Source organism: Pristis pectinata, chromosome 1 (assembly GCF_009764475.1).
Source record: "Pristis pectinata isolate sPriPec2 chromosome 1, sPriPec2.1.pri, whole genome shotgun sequence".
Lineage (NCBI taxonomy): Eukaryota > Metazoa > Chordata > Chondrichthyes > Rhinopristiformes > Pristidae > Pristis > Pristis pectinata.
The window spans coordinates 83870347-83894719 of record NC_067405.1 but is presented as its reverse complement, the minus strand read 5'-3'; the positions used below and the strand labels follow the sequence as shown (position 1 = coordinate 83894719).

At 50.6% G+C, this 24373-nt stretch overlaps 1 protein-coding gene across 2 annotated transcripts in view; it reads right to left on the bottom strand.

Moving 5' to 3' along the window:
* plekhd1 (pleckstrin homology domain containing, family D (with coiled-coil domains) member 1) overlaps window positions 1-24373 on the bottom strand; it is a 77270-nt gene that overhangs the window by 21648 nt on the left and 31249 nt on the right. For both annotated transcript variants that reach the window (XM_052027479.1, XM_052027488.1), the window contains exons 5-12: window positions 21049-21140; window positions 16005-16057; window positions 15439-15533; window positions 11174-11267; window positions 8280-8461; window positions 6938-7070; window positions 3843-3987; window positions 85-237 (exon numbers count right to left, since the gene is read on the bottom strand). In XM_052027479.1, the coding sequence (XP_051883439.1) occupies window positions 85-237; window positions 3843-3987; window positions 6938-7070; window positions 8280-8461; window positions 11174-11267; window positions 15439-15533; window positions 16005-16057; window positions 21049-21140 (947 nt within the window). The remainder of the gene's footprint in view (window positions 1-84; window positions 238-3842; window positions 3988-6937; window positions 7071-8279; window positions 8462-11173; window positions 11268-15438; window positions 15534-16004; window positions 16058-21048; window positions 21141-24373) is intronic.

The window sequence follows — 24373 nt, the reverse complement described above, 5'->3', positions numbered from 1 at the left end:
CCCCTTGCCTCAGGAAACAACTGACACACCTCCCCCTGGACAGGCAGGGATACCCGCCCCCTCACTGCACTGGGTGGCACTCACCGAAGGAGTTCCAAACAGCGGTGGACTTCCTCCGCCGGAACCTGCAGCTCTTTATCCTCCGGGCTGCAGCCCGCTGCACGTAGACCGAGTTCTTCATGATGATCGGCAAGTTGGCCTCAATCTCTGCCTTCCGGATGCACTCCTCAAAGAACCCTGTGGACAACAAGCAAACCTCTCGTAAAACATGGGCGGTGCTTGGGGGAAGAGGGGAGGTGGTGCAAAGCCCCGTGGTGAGGAGTAGTCTGAGTTCGGGTAGCTCTGCCACATGTTGCCATAGCTCCCCTATGGCTGGCACGTTGACCGGGCCATTCTACTGGAGAAAGACTGTGTCACCATCACTCAGTTTGGTTGTAACTGGGTTCCAACTTGCATGCAAATGGGCAAAGTGTTGTGCAGCGTTCGGGACGGGTTGAGTGACCTTTGATCACCCAGGTTGAGTTTGGTTTCCTTGGTTGGTTCCCCCATGGGACAGGACGTTCTGTGCTTTGGGACAACTCTTCACTGAGCTGTACCTGCCCCTCCGTTCACCCACTGCAGTCCTGTGTCGCCCACCGAGTGGCCCGCCAATCCCCTTCGAGGAGTTACCCAGTAACGTACATGACGATGTGAACACTACCACACGGCTGTGTGTGCAGCGGTGTGTGGACTACCCTATGGCAGTGAGGGCAGTACCCGTACACCATTGTGTGTGTCAGTGCCCCACTATAGCAGAGCCTGGTTGCAGCTGACAAGACCTTGGTCTACGAAGCCCATGTGGCAGCTGGTGTACAAAAGCTCCCCCACCTTAAATCACCCACAGGAAAGTCCCACTGCACAGGATGAAGTTGGGTGGCTGGAATGCCAGGGCCGTCACGGGCGAACCCAGCGGCAGATCGGAACGCTGCTCCGCTACCTTAGTGTGGGAACTCCGGCACTCAGACATTGACATCGCCGCACTGAGAGATACACATTGGGCAGGAGATGGACAGTTGACAGAAAACCACTGTCTGACAACGCTGGCCACACTGTGTGATCTTCGTCATCGAGACCGAGCTAGTCTGACCTCCCAGTGACTTCCCTACAGAACTAGTGAATGCAATGATGCTTCATCTCACTCCAAGACACAAGCAGCAGCACTAGCCCCAACCCCTGAGGCTCTAGGTGAGGCTAAGGAGGACATCTGCTCCTATCTTGAAGCAATCCAGGGAGACAAACCCATCCTCCTGAGACACTTCAGTGCCAAGGAGGGAAAAGAAATTCATGGGTTCTTCAGACCACTGACAGCCCAACCATCGAAGGTCCCACCCCACTGAGAGCCAGGAAGGGGGCAGTGAATTCATCAAGGACAGAGAGGCAGTCACTGGAAGGAAGACTTGGATGGCCTTCTCAACCACAACTCTGTCCTTAGCACTGAGTCCCCTGGACTCCCGTCCACAGCAGTTTATTTTATCCAAAGGGCCACACTCCAGTTCAGAGATAACGAGCAGATGAAATCCTATGTCTTGGCGATGAAGAGCTGCAGTTCACAGCCCCACTGCCCAGAGCTGGGAAGGGGAGAATGTACCAAAGGGACCTCAGCGATGCTGTAAACCTGATCACCTTCAAGAAAAGACATGTTAACTACAGAGGGGTCTCCCTGCTCTCCGCTACAGTAGAAGTAATTGCTGGTGTCCTCCTCAACCTCCTCCACCCAGTGGTCAGAGAGCTGCCCCTCAAATCGCAGGGCGGACTCGTCCACCCGGTGGTACAGTGAACAGGATGAGAAGTGTGTGTGGAGCATCACCAGCCACTGCACGTGAACTTTATTGACCTCGCCAAAGTGTTGGACACCATCGACCAAGAGAGACCGTGAAGCACCGTCCTCAAATTTGGCTGCCCACTCAGCCAAAGGCGGGTGTCATTGATGAACTGTACGCCGGCACGGTCCCTAGTCAAATAAGATAAAAGGTGTCTGAAGATCAAGACCACAGACCTGGCACAAAACTCATGGTCTACCAGGCAGCAGTGATCCCTGCCCACCAATGTTTCTGAGGCTTGGACTACCTACAGCTGGCACCTCAAGGCTCAGGAGAGATACCACCAACACGGTCTCCATGAAATCTTCTAGCTTCACTGGAAGGATAAGCGAACCTCTCCCAGGCCAACATCCCCAACATCAAGGACCAAGTTGCACTCAGTCAGCACCGCAGGGCAGGCCATGTCATTCACATGCCCAACACCTGACTCACGGAGCAGACACGTTACTCTGAACTCCGGGAGATTACCAGGTGGACAGAGGAAAAGATTCAGGAATGTTCTCAAGGCTGCCTTGGATAAACACAACGTCCCTGTCTTTTGTCTGCTCAAGGAGGAGAAGGAGCATGTGCAACGACCGAGAACATCGAGTCCCTCCACCGGGAGCACACAGAAGCCCCGATTAGGCACTTCCTGCACCATCTGTGGTTCCCACACTGGCCTCATCAGTCATCCCAGAACCCACAGAAGTGGGGTGGAAGCGAGTTCCTCTCCATCCCGAGGGATTGCACAAGGAGAAGAAGAAATTCACAGCAATGTATGTAACAGTGTGTACTGGAAACCAGAATGGATCAGGAACAAGGGGGTTGTTATGGTAGAGGGCACCCAAGATCCCAGAGCAAACGATGGGTCTGAAGAAGGGTCTAAGAACAGGGATGGTGCGTTAGATTCAGAACCTAGCGCTCAGGGGGCCAGGCAGCTGACGGTGTCTCCACATGTACCCAAAGACTGAATGAGGACCTGATATCCTTCAGGATACCACACACTCCATATTCTACCATACATACAGTGCTCTCCGACCCCGTCTGGCTCCCAGAACTGGTTCTGCCTCCATTTTAATATTCTAGTCCTTTATGTTGAAACCTCCCCATGACCTCACCCCTGGGTACTTCTGCAAACTCCCCCACCCCACCACCCTCAGAGAGCTCTGCATTCCTGCTGCCAGACCCACACTCCACCATTGGCCACCGACCCCCCACCCTCCCTCCCTAAACCTCCCCTTTAAGAAGGGCTCATGAACAAACCTCTTGGTGACCTGTCCCAACATGTGGCTCGTGTCCAGTTTTACATGACATGTTATTAGATGTGGGGTATGACCCAGTGTTGGAAGCACAGAGCACTCGGGACTCGGGTTGACCCTGCTCCAGAAGCAGAGTTGGGCTTTGGAGAGAGAGAAAGGCAGGAAGACGATAAAGTTGAACTCTTGATCTCCCAATCTACCTCACCATGGCCCTTACACTTTATACTATATTCTGCATTCTGTTTTCCTTTTGTACCACCTCGATGTACTTACATATGGAATGATCTGTCTGGATGGCAAGCAAACAAAAGCTTCTCACTGCATCTTGGTACATGTGACAATAATAAACCGATTACCAATATCTACAGTGCCGTCCACAATCTCAGGAATATCTGACAACATGCAGAATGTTGCATCAAGTTCCTACCTGCAGTAATGCAATCGGATTGCCGAGAGGTAAATATTGTACAGGATGCAGGGAAGGAGTCCCAGACTCTTCAACAATGAGTGCCATAGGATTGTTCACTCCCGCCAGAGAGAGGGGGACAATCTTCAATGTCATGGCTGTAAGACCACCACTCCCACAGCGCTCCTTCACTACTGCTGTAGGAACCAGAGTTTGTGGGAGCCTTTGGGTAGTCACCACCGTGGGGTTTGGCTGAGAGGGGAGAGGCGAACCAGCAAACTATTCGTGACGCTGCAGGTACATGCGAGGACGTGGCAGGCGCTTCCGGCTGGCACTTACTCCTCAGCTCGCCCACATCTCCCTTCATCAACTCGTTCTTCTCGATGGTGCGCTCGTTTGAGTCCAGGCCTTGCTCCAGGCGCTGCAGGGCCTCTTCTGCCTCCTTCAGCCTCCGCTCCAGCTCCACCCGGGACTTCATTTCCTCCTAGCCCAAGAAACAAGGCTGCGTTTAAGTGAGAAAGTAATAATTGGGAGTGGCCTGTCCCTCTGGTCTGAGGGCTGTGTGTCACAGCGTTAAGTCCGGAGTGTGGGGCAGCCACAGATGTACACACCGTCACCAAGCCTCCACATTCACTCCAAGGACATGGGCGTCAGAGTCCTCCCCCAAAACAACACCCCCGCCACGCTCAGTTAGGCTGCGTTATTTGCACCAGACTCCAGAAATAGACACTCTGTTCAGAGCTCTGTCACGGGAAGAGGTTACCAGGGAGCAGGAAGGATTCACCACTGTGCCCAAAACCTCCTTGAGGAAATGCAACATTCCCCCCCCCCACCGATTCCTGGGAACCTGTAGTGGAGAAGAAGGGTTGGGGATGGTACTGGGTCTGAGTCTGTGCATCAGGAGCACACGGGGACTCTGTGTAAGGCAGGAGGAGTGGACCACCTCACACACTGCCTACCTACCCGTCCAACCGACACTCCTGCCCTGTCTCCATTTCCCACACTGGCACACTGGTTCCTACACTGCCACAGAACAACAAATCTTATGTCATATAATTCAGTGATAATAAACCTGATTCTGATTCTGGCCTCATTGACCACCTCCAAACCCTCAGTGAAAGCAAGTCACCCTCAACCCTGAGGGATTTCCCAAGAAGAATCAACACAGGTGCAATACAATTTGTAAAGTCCACTCCACATTCAGTTTCCCCCAAAATGGACCTGCTCCTCATTGGACGATGTGGCTCCCATCTCACTGGTTGGTCTCTGCGTCTGCTCTGAATGAGTTGGTTGGGGAGTCCTGAGGTGTGCGAGGTTTGTTGAGGGCAAATCACAATGAACAAATTTGACAGAATTTTTTGATGCGGTGAGAGTTGATGAAGGGTGCTTAATGTTCCAGAGTAAGTCATGCCTGACTAACTTGACTGAGTTTTTTTGACAAGGTGACAAGGGTGATTGATGAAGGTAGAGCTGTGGATGTTGGCTACATTTGACAAGGTCCCTCATGGGAGGCTGATCCAGAAGATTAAGATGCATGAGATCCACGGTGAATTAGCCATTTGGGTTCAGAACTGGCTTGTCCGTAGAAGACATGATAGTGGTCGATGGGACTTATAGTTGGAGGTCTGTGACTAATGGCGTTCCTCAGGGATCTGTAGTGGGAACTCTGCTGTTTGTGATGTATGTAAATGACCTGGATGAAAATGTACATGGGTGGGTTAGTAAATTTGCAGATGATATGAAGACTGGTGGTGTTGTGAATAGTGTAGAAGACTGGCAAAGGATACAGCAGGATATAGATCAGTTGCAGATATGGGTGGAGAAATGGCAGATGGAGTTCAACCCGGCCAAGTGTGAAGTGTTGCACCTTTTGGAGATCAAATGTAAAGAGACAGTACGCTGTTAATGGCCAGACCCTTAATTAGTGTTGATAAGCAGAGGGACCTTGGGGTCCAAGTTCATAGCTCCCTGAAAGTGGCTACACAGGTTGATAGGCTGGTAGAGAAGGCATATGGCATGCTTGTCTTCATTAGTCGAGGCACTGAGTTCAAGAGTCAGGAAGTTATGCTGCAGCTTTGTAAAACTTTAGTTCGGCCACATCTGGAGTATTACATTCAGTTCTGATCACTCCATTATAGGAAGGATGTGGAGGGTGCAGAAGAGGTTTACCGGGATGCAGCCTGGATTAGAGGGTATGTGCTATGAGGAGAGGCTGGACAAACTTGGGTTGTTCTTTCTGGAGAGGCGGCGGCTGAGGGGAAACCTGATAGAGGTTTATAAGATTATGAGAGGCGTAGATACAGTAGACAGCCAGAATCTCTTCCCCAGGGTTGAAATGGCTAATACCAGAGGGCATGCATTTAAGGTGAAAGGTGGTAAGTTCAGAGCAGATGTGCGGGGCAAGTTTTTTTGCACAAAGAGTGGTGGGTGATGGGAATGCACTGCCAGGGGTGGTGATGGAGGTAAATACGATAGAGGTGTTCAAAAGGCTCTCAGATAGGCTCATGAATGTGAGGGAAATGGTAGGATATGGACATTGTGCAGGCAGAAGGGATTAGATTAGTTGGGCTTTTTATTACAAATGTAATTGGTTTGGCACAACATTGTAGGCCAAAGGGCCTGTTCCTGTGCTGTGCTGTTCTATGTTCTAAGGTAATGCAGTTGATGTGGTGGACACGGACTTCCAGAGGCTTTTAGCAAGATGCTGCATGACAGCTCATCAGCAAAGTTGAAGTACACAAGGGACATCGAAAGCACAGTTGGGCAGTGGGCCAGGTAACGGACAAAGAGTGTGCGTTCCCCAGGAATCGGTGTTGGGGCCATGGCTTTTGTTTTAATCTGCATTAATATGAGTCTGCAAGTGACACTTTCTACATTTGAGGATGACAGTATCATGACAAACAGGCAGATGTGTGGCAGGTGAAGTTCACGTCAGAGGAAAGTGAGGTGACGCAGTTTGGTTCCAAGGATGAGAGGTAATATAGAATGAAGGATGTCGTTCTAGAGGGGATGCAGGAGCAGAAGGACCTGGGGGTGTGGGTGCATTGAAGGTGGCAGAGCAGGTTGGGATCCAACAGTGGACACCTGTTCAGACGTACCCTGCCAGTGCAGAGGCACGTGCAGAGGTTGTGGGAGAACACATGCAGACTCAAGATACAGAAACTCCTGGGATGTAGAGAGCAGAGGACATCACCCAGAGGGATCTCAGCTCCCTCCTCACACAGACTCTGCTCACCGTTCTGCGCAGTACATGCCGTCAGTCGTGTAGTGGGGTCAACTCCAGACAGCAGCCCCTCACCTCCCTCACCACACCCCACACACACCTTCCCCCCTCCCTCCTCGTGTGTGTGTGTGTGTGTGTGTGTGTGTGTGTGTGTGTGTGTGTGTTGGTGGTGTTGGTGGAAGTACAGACAACTCTGTGAGCCTCTCCTCACCCTCAGCTCGCTCTCGGTCTGCTGTTTCTCGACAGTGAGCTCGGACAGGGAGAGCTGGAGTTCACGGGACTGGGTGGAGTAGAACTCCCGCTCCTCCTGCAGGGCCAGTGCTCGCTTCTCCTTCTCCCGGAGCCTGCAGCAGGAACAAGGGGAGGGGTCAGCATCTCATCGTCACCCCCTCCTTCTCCGGACCCTCCAACCACTCTCCAAACCTGGCCCTGTTCACCCCGCACTGACCCTGTCCCACCCCGTCTGACCCCGCCCCACCCCCACTGACCCTGTCCCACCCCGTCTGACCCCGCCCCACCCCCACTGACCCTGTCCCACCCCGTCTGACCCCGCCCCACTCCCACTGACCCTGTCCCACCCCGTCTGACCCCGCCCCACCCCGTCTGACCCCGCCCCACCCCCACTGACCCTGTCCCACCCCGTCTGACCCCCAATGACCCCGTCCCACCCCCACTGACCCTGTCCCACCCCGTCTGACCCCCAATGGCCCCGCCCCACCCCCACTGACCCGTCCCACCCCGCCTGACCCCGCCCCACCCCCACTGACCCTGTCCCACCCCGTCTGACCCCCAATGACCCCACCCCACCCCCACTGACCCTGTCCTACCCCGTCTGACCCCGCCCCACCCCCACTGACCCTGTCCCACCCCGTCTGACCCCGTCCCACCCCCACTGACCCTGTCCCACCCCGTCCGACCCCCAATGACCCCGCCCCACCCCCACTGACCCTGTCCCACCCCGTCTGACCCCGCCCCACCCCCACTGACCCTGTCCCACCCCGTCTGACTCCCAGTGACCCCATCCAACTCCCACTGACCCCATTCGACCCCCATTAACCCGTTCCACCCCACACTGACCCCATCCCACCCCCACTGACCCCGTCCCACTCCCACTGACCCCGTCCCACTCCCACTGATCCCGTCCCACGTTGTCTGATTCCGTTCAACCTCCACTGACCTTGTCTGACCCCCACTGACCCCGTCCCACCTCATTGATCCCATCCCACCCCCACTGACCCCGTCTGACTCCCACTGACCCCGTCCAAACCCCACCGACCCCGTCCGATCCACACTGACCTTGTCCGACCTCCACTGACCCCGTACCACCTCATTGACCCCATCCAACCCCACTGACCCTGTCCAACCCCCATTAACCCCGTCCCACCCCCACTGACGCTATCCAACCCACCCTGGCCCCGTCCGATCCTCTTACCAGCTGACCCCATCCCACCCTACTGACCCCGTCTGACCCCGTTCAATTCCACACTGACCCCGGCTGATCTCCGCTGACCCTTTACACCCCCCTGTACACCCCCCATACATCCCCCTCCCACCTTTCCTCTGCAAGCACTTTCTCCTCCTGCAGTTTCTTCATGTCGTCCTCGATGCGTTGCAGGATGGCCCGGAAGGTTCCGCTGGACTCGGACAGCTGCTCATTCTGGCTGGCCAGCTGCTGTGTGTGGTGCTCGCTGTCCTGCAGCTTCTCCAGGGTCCGCTGCTTCTCTTGAGACAGGCTCTGGCGCGGCAGAGAACAAGAGGTCAGTGCAAGCTGGTAGGTGGGGTCTAACCAGTGAGCTCCCACAGCCCCACCACCAGAGGGGAGCTGGGGAACCCCTGCCCGTAGGGAGCACACCACAGGATGGACACAACGTGCGGGACATACACAGTGAATGGCAGCGTCCTGGGAAGTGTTTTTGAACAGAGACCTTGGGGTACAAGTACATGGTTCTCTGAAAGTGGTAGACAGGGTGGTGAAGGAGGCCTTTGGCATACTTCAAACGGGGCATTGAGTACAAGAGTTGGGACATCCCATACAGTTGGACGGAACGTTGGTTAGGCCGCACTTGGAGCACTGTGTGCAGTTCTTGGTCACCACTTTACAGGAAGGATGTGATTAAGCTGGAGAGAATGCAAAGGATATTGCCTGGACTGGAAGACTTTAGTTATAAACAGAGACTGGATGGGGCCGGGGCTGTTTTCCCTGGAGCAAAGGAGGCTAAGAGCTGACATGATAAGGGTATGAGAGGCATAGACAGGGATGATAGTCAGAGTCTTCTCCCCATGGTAGGGCACCTAACACCAGAGGGCACAGGTTCAAGGTGAGAGGGAGGAGGTTTAAAAGCGATCGGAGGGGTAAATTTTTCACACAAAGCACAGTCGGTATCTGGAATGAGCTGCCAGAGGAGGTGGTGGAGGCAGGAACAGTAACTACATTTAAGAAGCATCTGGACGGGTATCTGAATGAGCCGGGTATACAGGGATATGGAATTAATGCAGGCAAGTGGGATTGGTATAGACTGGTGTGATAGTCAGCACGGATACAATGGGCCGAAGGGCCTATCTGTATGCTCTACAACTCTATGACTCTGTAAACACAGTAGTGACAGCATGGATCAGTAAACATCAAACCACAGCTCTAGCGGACCATAGAGAGCAGGGCTAGTAGTGTCAACATATCGAGCTCTCTGGCCTTGAATTTGGGAGCTCAGAGAGTTAGTGTCACTGAAGTCTTTTGGTTGTTAATTAACTTGGAGTTGAAGAGCAACCATTTCCTCTGGTGCTGTTGGGAAGGTCCAACACAGTGGGTATAACCTTGACATTCAAGTTAGAAGGTACAGGGGTGAGGCTGTGGAGCCCTTCTGCACAGAGATGTCAGGAGGGATTGGATAGGCTGGGTCTGTTTTCCCTGGAGTGAAGGAGGCTGAGAGGTGACGATGGACGTTTCTAAACTTATGAGAGGCATAGATAGAGCCTGTTTCCCATAGTAGGTGCGTCTGAAACTGGAGGGCACGGGATTAGGGTCAGAATCAGAGTCCTTCTCCCTTTTCGCACCTTTAGCCCCAAAACACCCTGGTTCTAGGGGGTTGGGCAGGAAACCTCAGTATGGAGACTGATGCAGTTTGCTGGACATGGGTGTGTCACAGGTCACAGGATGAGCTGATGGAGTTAGACTGCAGACCAGCTGCAGTCCAAGTTGATGGTGGAACTTCACCAAAGGGGGGGGGGGGGGGGGGGGGTGTGACCCTTCTTCACCCTCCACAAAGTGAACTGCCGGTCTCCCAGGGAGACCATTAAAGCAACAGGTACCATTCAGTTGACTGCACGGATTTATATCTGAAAATCATAGATATTATGTCTAAGCATTGTGAGACATGATGGGTGTAGCGGCTTTGAGAGGAAACAGGTAACTCTGGAACTGTTGTTCCCAAAGGTCTCTGCCACCAGGTCTCCTCACCTCCACCTTGGCTCAGTAATAGGCTCATCGATAGGGACTATTCCCTTTTATCACTCACGGGATGTGGACAATATTGCAGGATCTGCATTTACTGCCCATCCCTAATCACTCTCAGAACCGCTGCAGTCCTTCTGGTGAAGGTGCTCCCACGGTGCTACTGGGGAGGGAGTTCCAGGGTTTAAACCCACTGATGATAAAGGAACAAGACTAAGTCAGACTCGGAGGGGAACCTGCAGGTGGTGGCGCTGCCATGCACCTGCTGCCCTTGTCCTTCTTGGTGGTAGAGGCTGGATGTCTGGGAGGTGCTGTCAAAGCAGCCTGACAGTTCACCCTGCGGCCACTGTGTGCCAGTGGCAGAGGGAAAGAATGTTCGGGGTGGTGGGTGGGGAGCCATTCCAGGGGCTGCTTTGTCCCGGATGGTGTTGAGCTTCTTGAGAGTTGTTGGAGCTGCACCCATAGAACATAGAACAGAAGAGAGAACAGTACAGCCCAGGAACAGGCCCTTCAGCCCACAACGTCTGTGCTGACCATGATGCCAATTTAAACTGGTAACACACCCAGGCAAGTGGAGAATGTTCCATCCCACTCCTGACTTGTGCCTTGTAGATGGTGGAGAGGCTTTCAGGTCAATGGTCCCTCAGATGACCAATTCCAATGAAACGTTAACTCTGTTTCTCTCTCCACAGATGCTGCCTGACCTGCTGAGCATTTCCAACATTCACTATTTTTATTTCAGATTCCGAGCATCTCCAAGTTGTTAGTTTTCCAGAAATGAAATGACATAATTGAGCGTTGAGTTTGTTGCTTCCTCTTACTCAAGCATCAACCTGGATGTTGTGCTCAGTCCCCCTCGTGTGGGTTTGACTGATCTGAGTTGAGCTGAGTCAGGTGGGACACCGCACAGACACAGAGCTAAGGTTCAGGACTCCCGGTGTAACCTGGACCATTCTCCATCATCACTCAACCTTCATCCATGCCCATTTCAACACTCACCTCTAAATTATTTTGCAGGGATTCTGATAGTTGGTGTAATTGTTTCTTTTCTTCTTCGATTGCTGTTAGTGAGTTCACAGTCACCTCCAGCTCCCTGTGAATAACAACACCCGACTCAATACAACTTCTGCATGTCAACCTTTGCACTTCTGCACTGTCTACACTTCTCGCTGCCTCAGTAAAGCGGCCAGCATAATCAAAGACCCCGCCCCAGACATTCTCTCTTCTCCACACCCCCCCCATGCAGAAGATACAAAAGCCTGAAAGCACATACCACCAGGCTTCTATCCCACTGTTATAAGACTATTGAACAGTCCCCTGGTACTATAAAATGAACTCTTGACCTCACAATCTACCTCGTCATGGCCCTTGCACCTTGCACTTTCTTTATAATGTAACATTTTATTGTACCTTCTGTTATTGCTTTTCCCTTGTACCGCCTCAGTGCACTGATCTGATGAGATGCTCTGTATGGGTGGCATGCAAAACAAAGATTTTCACTGTACCTCAGTACATGTGACAATAATAAACCTATTTACCAACCAACCTAAGAACAGGTCAGAACCTTGCAGTAATAACACACTTCACCACTACTTAGCAAATTACTGGATCTACCAGAGAAAATTGATCAGAGGCAGTATGAACATGTGAAGTGTGGGTCTTGTTTAACAGATTGGAATATATTTTTGAAGTGGGTTACCAGAGAGGGAGGTGTTTTGAATGTGGTCTTCGGGAAGTCATTCAGTGAAGTCCATCACGTGATACTATCAGCTGAAATTAAAACTCATGGAATTGGAGACAAATTGGTAGTGTGTTTAGATGGTTAGGCAGTGAAAGGAAGAACAATTTGTGCACTCACATTGGAAGGGTGTTGAGTGGTGTCCTTCACAAAACTGGTCCCTGACCTCGACTATTCACAATCACCGTTACTGATTCAGACAACACAATAGAGTAGCTTATATCTCAGTTGAATGAAGAGTCACAGTAGGTAATGTGAAGGGGACCTATGAATCACAGGAGACTTTGAGAAAGTGGGTGAAAGGAAGTGTAAGAGACAGACCACATTACGGGTGAGTATTGGAACCAAAAGAGGGAAGATCCAAATAAAGTCAGCAAAACCCCACCCATAGTGGACCGAAGGGGCTGACAATTCTTTGAATCAGAGAATGATACAGCAAGGAAACTCAATCAGCCTATGCTTGTGTCTCTCTTTGGTGGAGCCACCTGGTTAACAGCACTCTCCTGCACTTTCCCGGCAGCTTCTCATTGTAACTACTTAGCCCATTTCCTTCAGATTAGATTAGCTTATTGTCATATACACCAGGGTGCAATGAAATTCAGCACCGTGTTACTGAATCTGCTTCTGTCACTCTCGCAGACAGTGCTGCCTGATTACAGTAACTCACTGACTAAATGAACATTCCCTGTTGCTCCCTCCTGCCCACCGCCCTGATACTGTGCCCTGTGCTTCCCCCTCCCTCATAATTCCCGATTTATTCCACCGCAACTGGTACTGACTTTGAGCACCTCCGACCGACCTCGTCTTCTGCTCCGGTGGGAATGTTCCTAGGTCTCTCCGTGGGACAGAGCTCCTACATTGCTCGTGCCATTCTGACCAGTATCACCCACAGACTATGGCTTCTCCACAAGGTGTGATGTCACAACACTCCAGCTCATGTTCAACCATCCTTCCTTGCACTTGTACCCCACTCCTCTCTCTCAATTAAAACCCACACTGCTCCCCATACACCCCAGGACTCTCTGACCCTGCAGCCTCCTTAGAACCAACCCATGCATGGTTTCCTCCAGGTGCTCCGGTTTCCTCCCTGTGGGCATGCTATGTTGGCGCTGGAAGTGTGGTGACACTTGTGGGCTGCCCCCAGAACACTCTACGCAAAGATGCATTTCACTGTGTGTTTCAATGTACATGTGACTATCTTATCTTATCTTATTTCATTAATGTGTCCTTCTCTCATTTGTATCGCTAAAATGTCCCACTTCATGCTTTTCTGTATTAAATTTCATCTGCCACCTGTCTGCCCACTTCACATATCTGTCTCCAGATCGATCCCCACGGCAACCAATTGGTCACAGCCCCTAGCCTGAAAATGTCTCATTTATAACTACCGTGTTCACTCTGTTAGCCAATCCCCAATCCATGCCTGTACATTACACCCAATACTGTGCCCTCTCATTTTGTTTAATAACCTCACTTTATTGAAAGCCTGTACACTGCATCCACTGATTCCCCCTTATCTATTCTGCTAAATTGCACTCTCAACAACCTCCCGATCATGAGTTTCCTCTCTTAGATCCACATTACGTGACCAATCTTACTAACATTTCCTGAGTTAGAAGTTACCATTTCCTTGATCATAGATCCCAGCATTTCCCCAACACACATGAACAGGTCACTGATGGTGGACTCAGCAGGTGAGAGGATGCGGAACTACACCTGGATGATGCTGTTCAGGTGGAGACAGGTGGCCTCAGGGATATAGATCAACAGCTGTTTAGTTTCAATGTCACCCTGGGGAAAGTACTTTCCTATTTCCCGAATCAGCCAGCAATCCGAGTATCCGCTCGGGATGAACTGGACAACAGCTCCCACCTCTCTCCACGCTCTCCACCCCACCCCACTGGTCAGGGTGAGTTGGGCAGCCACTCTCTGCCATCTCTGGCCCACTGGGTTCCCAGGTCTGTGTCTGAAGCTGGGGTGGGAGGGTTGTCCCAGTTGCTGGGGGCAAGAGACAGCTGGAGGCTGGACCAGGACAACACAAGTTGTCCTTGGATTCTGACCCACAGCCTTCCAACTGACTAACAATGAACGGAGGAACAATTTAGATGGAGGAGCAGGTAGTGTCGCGGAGGCAGGGAGTCTGCAGAAGGACGTAGGCAGGTTGGGAGAGTGGCCAAAGAAGTGGTAGATGGAATACAGTGTAGGGAAGTGTGGGGTTATGCACTTTGGTAGGAAGAAGAAAGGTGTAAATTATTTTCTAAATGGGGAGGGAATTCAGAAATCAGAGGTGCAAAGGGACTTGGGAGTCCTGGCTCAGGATTCCTTCAAGGTTAACTTGCCGGTTGAGTCGGTAGTAAGGAAGGCAAATGCAATGTTAGCATTCATTTCGAGAGGAGTAAAACATAAAAGCAAGGACGTAATGCTGAGGCTTTATAAAATGTTAGTCAGACCACATTTGGAGTACTGTGAGCAGTTTTGGGCCCCATATCCAAGGAAAGATGTGCTGGCCCTGGAGATGGTCCAGAGGAGGTTCACACGAATGATCCCAGGAATGAAAGGCTTAATGTATGAGGTGCATTTGATGTCTCTGGGCCTGTACTCGGTGGTGTTTGGAAGGATGGGGGGTGATCTCATTGAAACCTACCAGATACTGAAAGGCATGGATAGAGCGGACGTGGAGAGGATGTTTCCATTAGTAGGAGAGTCTAGGATCCGAGGGCACAGCCTCAGAATAAAGGGATGTCCATTTAGAACAGAGATGAGGGGGAATTTCTTCAGCCAGAAGGTGGTGAAACTGTGGAATTCGTTGCCACAGAGGGCTGTGGAGGCCAAGTCATTGGGTGTGCTTAAGGCAGAGACTGATAGGTTCTTGATTGGTAAGGGGGTTAACCGTTACAGGAAGAAGGTGGGAGAATGGGGGTTGAAAAAATATCAGCCATGATTGAATGGCAGAAAAGACTCGATGGGCCGGATGGCCTGATACTGGTCCTAAATCTTATGGTCTAAGTGAACAATGTTGTGTAATGCTACTGGTTGGAGAATGAATTATCCCTGGAGACTCCACAGCAATCCCAAGGGATCGGGAAACCCTTTTGGAACATACTGTAAACATTCCAGGATTTTGGCTGTCTACAGCTGGCCACACAGAGGGGGCAGCTCTCCAGAATTTCCCCGGTTTTCCGAAGCCTAATTTCCAAGCAGCAACACTGGAGGAACAGCAGAGGTATTTGGAAAAGTAGGCTTCTGAAAAATGTTCTTTGAGAACAAACTAGTTGTCGAAATAATAGGGACAAGTCAAAATGTGTTAGTTGGGATTAACGCTGGATTGGTGTAAATGGAGATTTGGTAGTGGGCTGTGACTCTTGTTTAGCTGGGTGGTGGCCTGTGACTCTACTGTCTGGCTGGGTGTGGAAGTATCTGCCCCAGTTGTGGTGAGTGGCTCTGGGAGGATGCAGGTAGCAGTGATGTGAAGGTTGGTGGTTGTGAGACGTGACTAGTCCAAACCACTGGCACGTCGTTGCTTTACCTTTTAATCTGTTCCTGCTCCAACCTCAGATCCTGCACCATCTCCTCAATCTTGTTTTTCTCTGCCTCAAGGACATGGTTTAGCCGCTGTAGTTCCTGCAGTTGGATCAAAAACCCTGTGAGCACCTTCTGCCACACTGGAGGCAGCCATCAACAAGCACCTGCTCACACTCATAGCCACTTCTTAACTCACTGAGGATCTTCACAAACAGAGGTTTAACAAATAATGTATTTCTAAAACTTTCAAAAAATTGAAACAATAGAGAAAATGCAAGTGCCCAAAAGCTAAACTGGCAAGCAGAGAGGAGGGAGGGAGGGAAGGAGAAAGAAAGAGAAAGAGAAAAAGGACAGAGAGCTAGAGAGAGCGGAAGATGAGGATATAAATGAGAGTGGGGGGGGGGTAGACAGCTAGAAAAGGAGACAGAAATAGAGAGCCAGAGAGACACAGATTGAGATAGGCAGAGAGAGACAGAGAGAGAGAAAGAGGGAGACAGAGAGACAGACAGACAGACAGACAGAGAGGCAAAGAGAGAATGTGAGAGGTTTAGTTTTGTTCAGGTTCCTCACCTCTTTCTGCTCCCGCTGCAGGCACAGTTCTTCAGTCTCCTCCATTAATTTGTCTGTGAATCACAGCCACACAGCCCCTGTTACTTAAATGCTGCCAGTGGGCATCCCAAGGTCTGTCCCAGCTCTTTGCATTGCCCACTATGAGTATCAGTAGTGTGGATTTTAAAAAAACTGGCAAATTTGGGATACATTCACTGTAGTTCATCACTGGACTAGGAATCCCATTTCAATCTCACCAGGGTGTTTTGAAGTTCAGAATTCAGCTTAGAAAAATCTGTACTTTAGAGAGAGAAAACTTCTGTCTTTGAGCTGGCGGAGAGAGACTTCTGTCCCACAACAGCTGGCTCAGTCAGACCGCCCTCACACCTGGATATTCCACAACACTAGGGAAGCCCAATAAACACTGAACTTGCTGAGAATGGATTGAAAGTCAAGAATCATCCAATCAGGGAAGTCGGGAGACCACACGCCAGTTCTCATTGGTGGGTCAGAGATGGAGAGAGTCAGCAGCTTCAAATTCCTGGGAATTAACATCTCAGATGACCCTTCCTGGGCCCAGCACAGAGACGCAATCGTGAAGAAGGTGCATAAGTGCCTCTACTTTCTTAAGAAGCTTAAGGAGATCTGGCATGTCACCAAATACTCTAACAAACTTCTACAGATGCACTGTTGAAAGTATTTTGACTGGGTGCATCATGGCCTGGTACAGCAATTCCAACGTACAGAAACACCAGAGGCTGCAGACAGTAGTGGACACAGCTCAGTCTGTCAAGGGCACAGCCCTACCCACCACTGACAGCATCTACAGGAGGCGCTGCCTCAATAAGGCAGCATCTATCATCAAGGATCCCCACCATCCAGGTCATGCCCTCTTTTTGCTGCTATTGTCAAGCAGGAGGTACAGAAGTCTGAAGCCCCACACCAGCAGGTTCAGGAACAGCTACTTTCCTACAACCATCAGGTTCTTGAAACGACCTGCACAACCCTAACTCTACCTCAGCAACAGAACACTATGACCACCTCTTGCACTACCATGGACTTGTCTCTGCTTGTGTTTTTTGCACTAAGGTCTTGTTTTGCACAGCCTGTTTTTCCTCCCTCTTCACTGTCTTGTATAATTTATATTCTGTGTGTTGTCTGTACCTATGTACCTGTGATGCTGCTGCAAGCAAGATTTTCATTGTGCCTGTACCTCACCGCACTCGTGCACATGACAATAAACTCGACTCGACTTGAGGAATCCATTCACGTTGCTAGGGATGTGGGAGTGTGGTGAAGATGGACTGCCAGGTGATCTCCCAAGGATCTCTGAGGGTCTGAGCTAACACAGGTACACAAACAATGCCAGTTTCTCGTACAAGGCCAAGCCTCTGCCACATTAACTGGGAACCAGCTCTCAGCCCTTGAGAACACAACTTCTCCCAGAAGTTGCTTTAGAAACATAGAAACATAGAAAACCCACAGCACAATTTAGGCCCTTCGGCCCACAAAGCTGTGCCAAACATGTCCCTACCCTAGAAATTACTAGGCTTACCCATAGCCCTCTATTTTTCTCAGCTCCATGTACCTATCCAACAGTCTCTTAAAAGACCCTATCGTATCAGCCTCCACCACCGTTGCCAGCAGCCCATTCCACGCACTCACCACTCTCTGAGTAAAAAACTTACCCCTGACATCTCCCCTATACCTACTTCCCAGCACCTTAAACCTATGTCCTCTTGTGGCCACCATTTCAGCCCTGAGGAAAAGCCTCTGACTATCCACCTGATCAATACCTCTCATCATCTTATATACCTCTATCAGGTTTGTAGGTGGGTAAAGTTGCAGAGTTAACCATCCCATGTTTGATGCCCCCTTGGTCTGATCCACTGTGTTGGGATTTCTGTAACAGGTCCATTGGCTGGAGAAGCTCTCTGCGCATAGAGGTTACAGGGAGAGGCGATGGTGGGGGATTGTCCCATGCTACCAGCTGCACTCATCCTCCTGGGTAGGTTGCTACCTTTGGCTGGGCATATTCCTGCAGGTGAACTCTCGTCTGCAATGGCCCCACCTCTACACTCCTACCATTGGAGTGTAGAGTGCATTGGAGTGCATGTCCACCCTCACAGCGCTCCCCCAACCCTACCAACCAGAATGTGAATGGATGGATCAATACCTGATTGGATGGTTCATGACTTTCAGTCAGACTCTTTATTTCCTGATCTTACTTCAAATAAAGACTTGGAGATTAATCTTAACTTCCTGAAGGACAGGCAAGGGAAGGATATCGGAGGATATCAAAGGATATCGACGGATATCAGTAGATATCGAAGGATATTCGTGAATATCGGTGGATATCAAAGGATATTGAAGGATATCAGTAGATGTCGGTGGATATTGAAAGATGTCGGTGGATATCGAAGGATATCAGTGGATATGTAGATATCGGTGGATATTGAACGATATCGGCCACTGTCTGGGTCCATCGGCCTCGGGGGAGAAAGGACATTAGCAGGTGTGCCATGGGTCAGCGAATGGGTGCATGTGAGCCAAGGGGTTGGTGCTGCTGGATGGAACACGAGAGTCAAAGGTTGTTCCACCACATTCTCCAGCGTTATACGACAGGTACCTGAAAGTCTGGGACCTGGGTTGGGCCGAGGAGGAGGTGGCAGAGGCAGGGACCTTGAGGGGGCAGAGTTGGCATCCAGCACTGTTGATTGACAGTGGGTGACTGGCAGCTGGAAGGGGCAAAGATGGAGGGCTGGTGGGGGGGGGGGGTTGAGGTGGGGAGGGGGCTTCGCTGCAGGGAGAATAGTGTGGGGTCTGCTGGGAGGTCAGCAGTCAGGGTGGGGGGCGGGTCAGTAGTCACGGGGGCAATTGATAGGTGTCTGGGGATGGCATCACACAAAGGTTGCGAGATGGGGTGGGAGAGGGGCCTCAAGGGCGAGTCAGGGAAGAATCGAAGGAAGAGGATGTAGGTGGTGTGAGTAGGAAGTTTGCGGATGACACCAAAATTGGTGGTACAGTGAACAGTGAAGGAGGTTGTCTAAAGTTACAACAGGACCTAAGTCAAAAGAATGGCAGAAGGAACTTAACTCAAACAAGCGTGAACTGATGCGTTTGGGAAGTTAAGCCAGGGCAGGACATACAAAATGAACAGTGGGGCCCTGTGGGCAGTGTTGTCAAACAGAGAGACCTCAGGGCACAAGTACATAGTTCCCCTGAAAGTAGTGACACAGGTAGACAGGGTGGTGAAGAAGGTGTGTGGTATGCTTGCCTTCATTGGCCGAGGCATTGAATACAGGAGTTGGCTGTCATGGTACAGCTGTTCAAAGTGTTGGTGAGAGTCGACGTGGCGTATTGTGCGCAGCTCTGGTCGGCCAGCTATAGGAAGGATGTCATTAAGCCGGAGAGGGTGTAGAAAAGATTCACGAGGATGTTACCGGGACTGGAGAGCTTGAGTTATAAGGAGAGACTGGATAGGCTGGGACTGTTTTCCCTGGAGTGAAGGGGGCTGAGGGGTGACCTTATACAGGATTACAAAATACTGAGGGGCATAGATAGGGTAAAAAAAAACAAACTGCTGGAGGAACTCAGCAGGTCAGGCAGCATCTGTGGGGGGGAGATGGACAGTCGATAGAGTAGATGGTCAGTCTTTTTAAGGGAGTCTAAAACTAGAGGGCAAAGGCTTAAGGTGAGGGGGGATAGTCAGGCTCCCAGGCATCAGTCACCAGTCAGCACCAATTGGACCAACCCACAGTGCCCACATCTTTCCTGACAATCGATTTTCCATAGGAATGGAATTTTGCGGTGCACGGGGAGCTAGCCGGATACAACCCGATTGCTGGAGAAATCGGGAGTACCTCGCACTGGGAGGGGGGGGGGGGGAGGGAGCTGGACGGGGAGTCAGGAAACCCCAGGCAGAGACTGGGGTGAAACAGCCAGGACCCGGGGTGAGGCAGTGCCAGTCACAGGGCGGCGAGCTCCGCACTCTGCAACACTCCCAGTCCCTGAGGGAGTGCACCACACACCCCCAGATTAAACTCTGCAACAGAAATGGATCCCGGGAAAGAAACAGGTCCTGGCTCACGGCAATCTGACCGTGAATGGTTCTGTTGTTGGTCATCTTTTCAAATCAGGAGGCCCCCCTTGAATGGCAACTTATCCTAACTCACGGAGGTATGGTCAGTAAGCCTGCAGATGACATGAAAATTGATGGAGTTGTGGAAAACAAGGAGGATCGTTTAAGGCTACAGCAGGATATAGATCATCAGGAAAGTCGGGAAGAGCATTGGCAGATGGAATTTAATCCTGACAAGTGCAAGATTGTTGCATTTTGGAAGGTCAAACAGGACAGGACATGGTAGGGCCCTAGGGAGTGTTGGTGAACAGACCTTGAAGCACAAGTCCATAGATCCTTGAAAGTGGCAGCACAGTTAGACGGGGTGGTGAAGAAGGCATATGGAATACTTGCCTTTATCAACCATGGCAGAGAATATAAGAGCAGGGAGGCCACATTACAACTTCACAAAACACTGGTGAGACCTCACTTGGAGTATTGTGTGCAGTTCAGGTCGCCACACTATAGGAAGGATGTGGTTGTGCTGGAGAGAGTGAAGAGGAGGTTCACCAGGATGTTGCCTGGATTGGAAGACATTGGTTATGAGGAAAGATTGGATAGGCTGGGCTTGTTTTCCCTGGATCTGAGCGGCAACCTGATAGAAGTGTACAACATTGTGAGGGGGTGAATAGGGTAATTAGTCAGAATCTCTTTTTCCATGGTGAGGTGTCTAAAACAAGAGATCATGGGTATAAACTGAGAGGTAGGTTTAGAGGGGATCTGGGGGGGTGTGGTTTCACCTAGAGGGTGGTTGGAATCCGGAGGGTGCTGCTCGAGGAGGTGGTGGAGGTGGAGACTCTCGCAGCAGTTATGACAAGCACTTGAATTGCCAAGGCACAGAGGGCCACAGACCAAGTGTTGGTAAATGGGATTAGTGTAGATGTACAACGGTCAGCAGGGACACGGTGGGCCGAAGGGCCTGTTTCTGTGCTCTGCGACTCTGACCCAAGTACTCCTGCTTCTCCTTGGCCAGCTGCAGGCCTTGGGCCTCCAGGCTTCCGATCATCGCTTCCCCGAGTTGAGCATTCTGCCAAGTCCTGTGGAGGGAAGAGGAAAGTAAGGGTCAGTGCGATGGCTTGGTCCGTCACGCGTCATTCCGGTCCACCCCACACTACCCCAGTCCACCTCACACCTTCCTAGTTCACCCCAGTCCACCCCACACCATCTGTCCACTCATTTCCCCCGGTCCAGCCCACACCACACCATGCTCACAGTCAGACACTGCACCGGTTACCGTGACAACTCTCATCTACCCCATGCCTGTCTCTCTGACAGATTTATGAAATGAAAAGATTAGTTAAAGATAACGTGGGCACCTCACAGACCGAGAACAGAGAAATTATACAAGGCAGATAAGCACACGGCAGAGAAATTAACAATATTTTGTGCCTATCTTCATGGCAGACAGAAATCCTCCTGGAGTTAATGGAGAACAACAGGTGAATGAAGGGCTCAGACACAGTAAAATAGCAGTACTAGAGAGATTAGTGGGATGGGAAGGCGATAAATCCCCAAGGCCTGATGACTTGTATCCTAGGATGTTGATGGAAACACACTTGTGGAGATGCTGGATGCACCAAAATTCCCTGGATTCCGGAAAGGTTCCTGCAAGCTGGAAGGCAGCAAATGTAAGCTCACTGTTTAAGAAAGGAGGGAGGGAGGAAGCAGGGAACTAGGAAACATCAGTACTACTGAAAACACCAGAATCAACAGTAATGGGCAGAGTTAACCTGGATTTATGAAAGGGATATATCTGTTAGGGGTTTTTTTTGAGTTGCAATTGGCAGAGCAGATCAGGGCAAGTTGGTGTGCCTCTTTGGACTTTTGGAAGACTGTCAATAGGGTACAACACAGTAGAATATTCAGCAAAATTACAGTGCACAATATTGGGGGTAATGTAGTGACGTGAATTTAAGATTGGTTAATGGATAGAAAATAGACAGTAGGAAAAAGTGAGTCATCTCCAGATTGGGAGACTGTGACTTAGTCAGATCCCAGAGGAGACGATGCTGGGGCCCCGGATGTTCACAATCTATATCCATCACTTGGATGAAGATTTCAGGTGTAATATGTCCGGGTTTTCCAACAGTACAAAGTTGGGTGGCAGAATGGACCATGAGAGGATAAAGGGAACTTTCTGGGGGATGTAGGCAGATTAAGCAAATGGGCAAGAATGTGCCAGATCAAATATAATGTGGAAAAATATAACATCATCAACTCTGACACAAGGCTTGAGCAGCACAGTGGCTACTGTCTCACTACTCCAGCAAACCGAGTCCTCTGGTGCTGCCTGTGTGGAGCTTGCACATTCTCCCTGTGACCGTGTGGGTTTACTCCCTGGGCTCAGTGGATGGGAGTACGGGGGAGAATAAAATGGGATTAGTGTGAACAAGTAGCTAATGGTTGGCATGGACTTGGACCGAAAGGCCTGTTTCCGTGCTGTAAGACTCCATGAAAATAAAAAGGCTGTTTCTTAAATAGTTGGAGATTGAATGGTGTTGGTGTTCAGAGGGGCCTGGGTGATATTGTACAGCGCCGCTGAACGATAAGATGCAAGTATACAGGGAACTAGAAGGCAAATTGCAGGAGGACTTGATACAAAAGTGAGGACTTCTCGATGCCATTATACCCCAAACTGGTGAGACCACACGTGGAATATCAGAAGGGTTCAGGTCTCCAAACGTAAGGGAGGTTATATTTAACAAAGGGGAGTGCAGAGAAGGTTCGCCATATAGGTTCCTGGGATGGGTGGTTAGTTATATAAGACCAAGCAAACTGGCCAGTACTGTTTGGAGGTGATCTCAGTGAAACATACACTTGCAGTATTGTGCGCAGCTCTGGTCGCCCAGCTATAGGAAGGATGTCATTAAGCTGGAAAGGGTGCAGAAAATATTCACGAGGACGTTACCGGCACTGGAGGGCTGGAGTTATAAGGGGAGGCGGGATAGGCTGGAAATTTTTTTCCCTGGAGCCCAGGAGGCTGAGGGGTGACCGGACAGAGGTTTGTAAGATCACGAGGGGCATAGATAAGGTGGATGGTCACAGTGTTTTCCCCAGGGTAGGGGAGTCTAACACTAGAGGGCATAGGCTTAAGGTGAGAGAGGAAAGATTTAAAAGGGACCTGAGGGGCAACTTTTTCCACACAGAGGGTGGTGGGTGTATCAACCAGCTGCCAGAGGAAGTGGTAGAGGCGGGTACTATAAGTAATGCTTAAAGGGCACTTGGATGGGAAAGGTTTGGAGGGACATGGGCCAAACGCAGGCAAATGAGACTAGCTCAGTTAGGCAGCATGGGTGATTTATACAGCCTGTTTCCATTCTGTATAATGCTAGGAAATTCTTACAGGGCTTGATAGGATGGCGCATCCCCTGGATGGAGTGTCTAGAAGCAGGAATAATATCCCCAGATAAAGCTCAGCCACTCATGACAGATAGGAGACAAAATATTTTGATCCGGAGGACAGCGCTGTTTAACACGCCTGTTCTTGTTCCTGCACATTATGCCGCTGTAGGTGCCCCCTTTCACCTCTGAGTCAAGGTCACAAGACCAAGTCCCACCTCATTAACTTGAGCACAGGATTTGGGCTGATGCTGTCGTGCATTACTGGAGGAGTGCCACACTCTCGCAGGTCTCACTTCTCAGATGAGCTGTTAACATTGAGGCCACACTTTGCTCAACTCTCTGCTTATTTGTACGTTGTGCTACTGAACACCGTCCGGTGCAAATCAGCTCCTGCCTTTCCTACATTACTGGCGCATCCAAGTTTCCTATGCATTAGAGATTCTGTTCTAACTCCATTTACGAGTTTGCAGATGACATCACCATAGTAGGCCATATCTAAAATAATGATGAGCGGAGGACAGGAAGGAGGTAGAGAGCTTAGTGACATGTTATCATGACAACAACCTTTTGATTTTGATTTTGATCAGCAAAATCAAACGGCTGGTCATTGACTTCGGGGGGGGGGGGGGTGCACATGCTCCTATTTACATCAATGGTGGTGAGGTCAAGAGGGTTAAAAACTTCGTTCCTAGGAGTGAACATCACCAATAGCCTGTCCTGGTCCAACCACATAGACGCCATGGTGAAGAAAGCTCACCAGTGCCTCTACTTCCTTAGAAAGCTAAGGAAATTTGGCATGTCCCCTTTGACCCTCACATATTTTTATAGATGCCCCAAAGAAAGCATTCTATCCGGATGCGTCACGGCTTGTTATGGCAACTGCTGTGCCTGAGACTGCAAGAAACCACAGAGAGTCATGGACACAGCT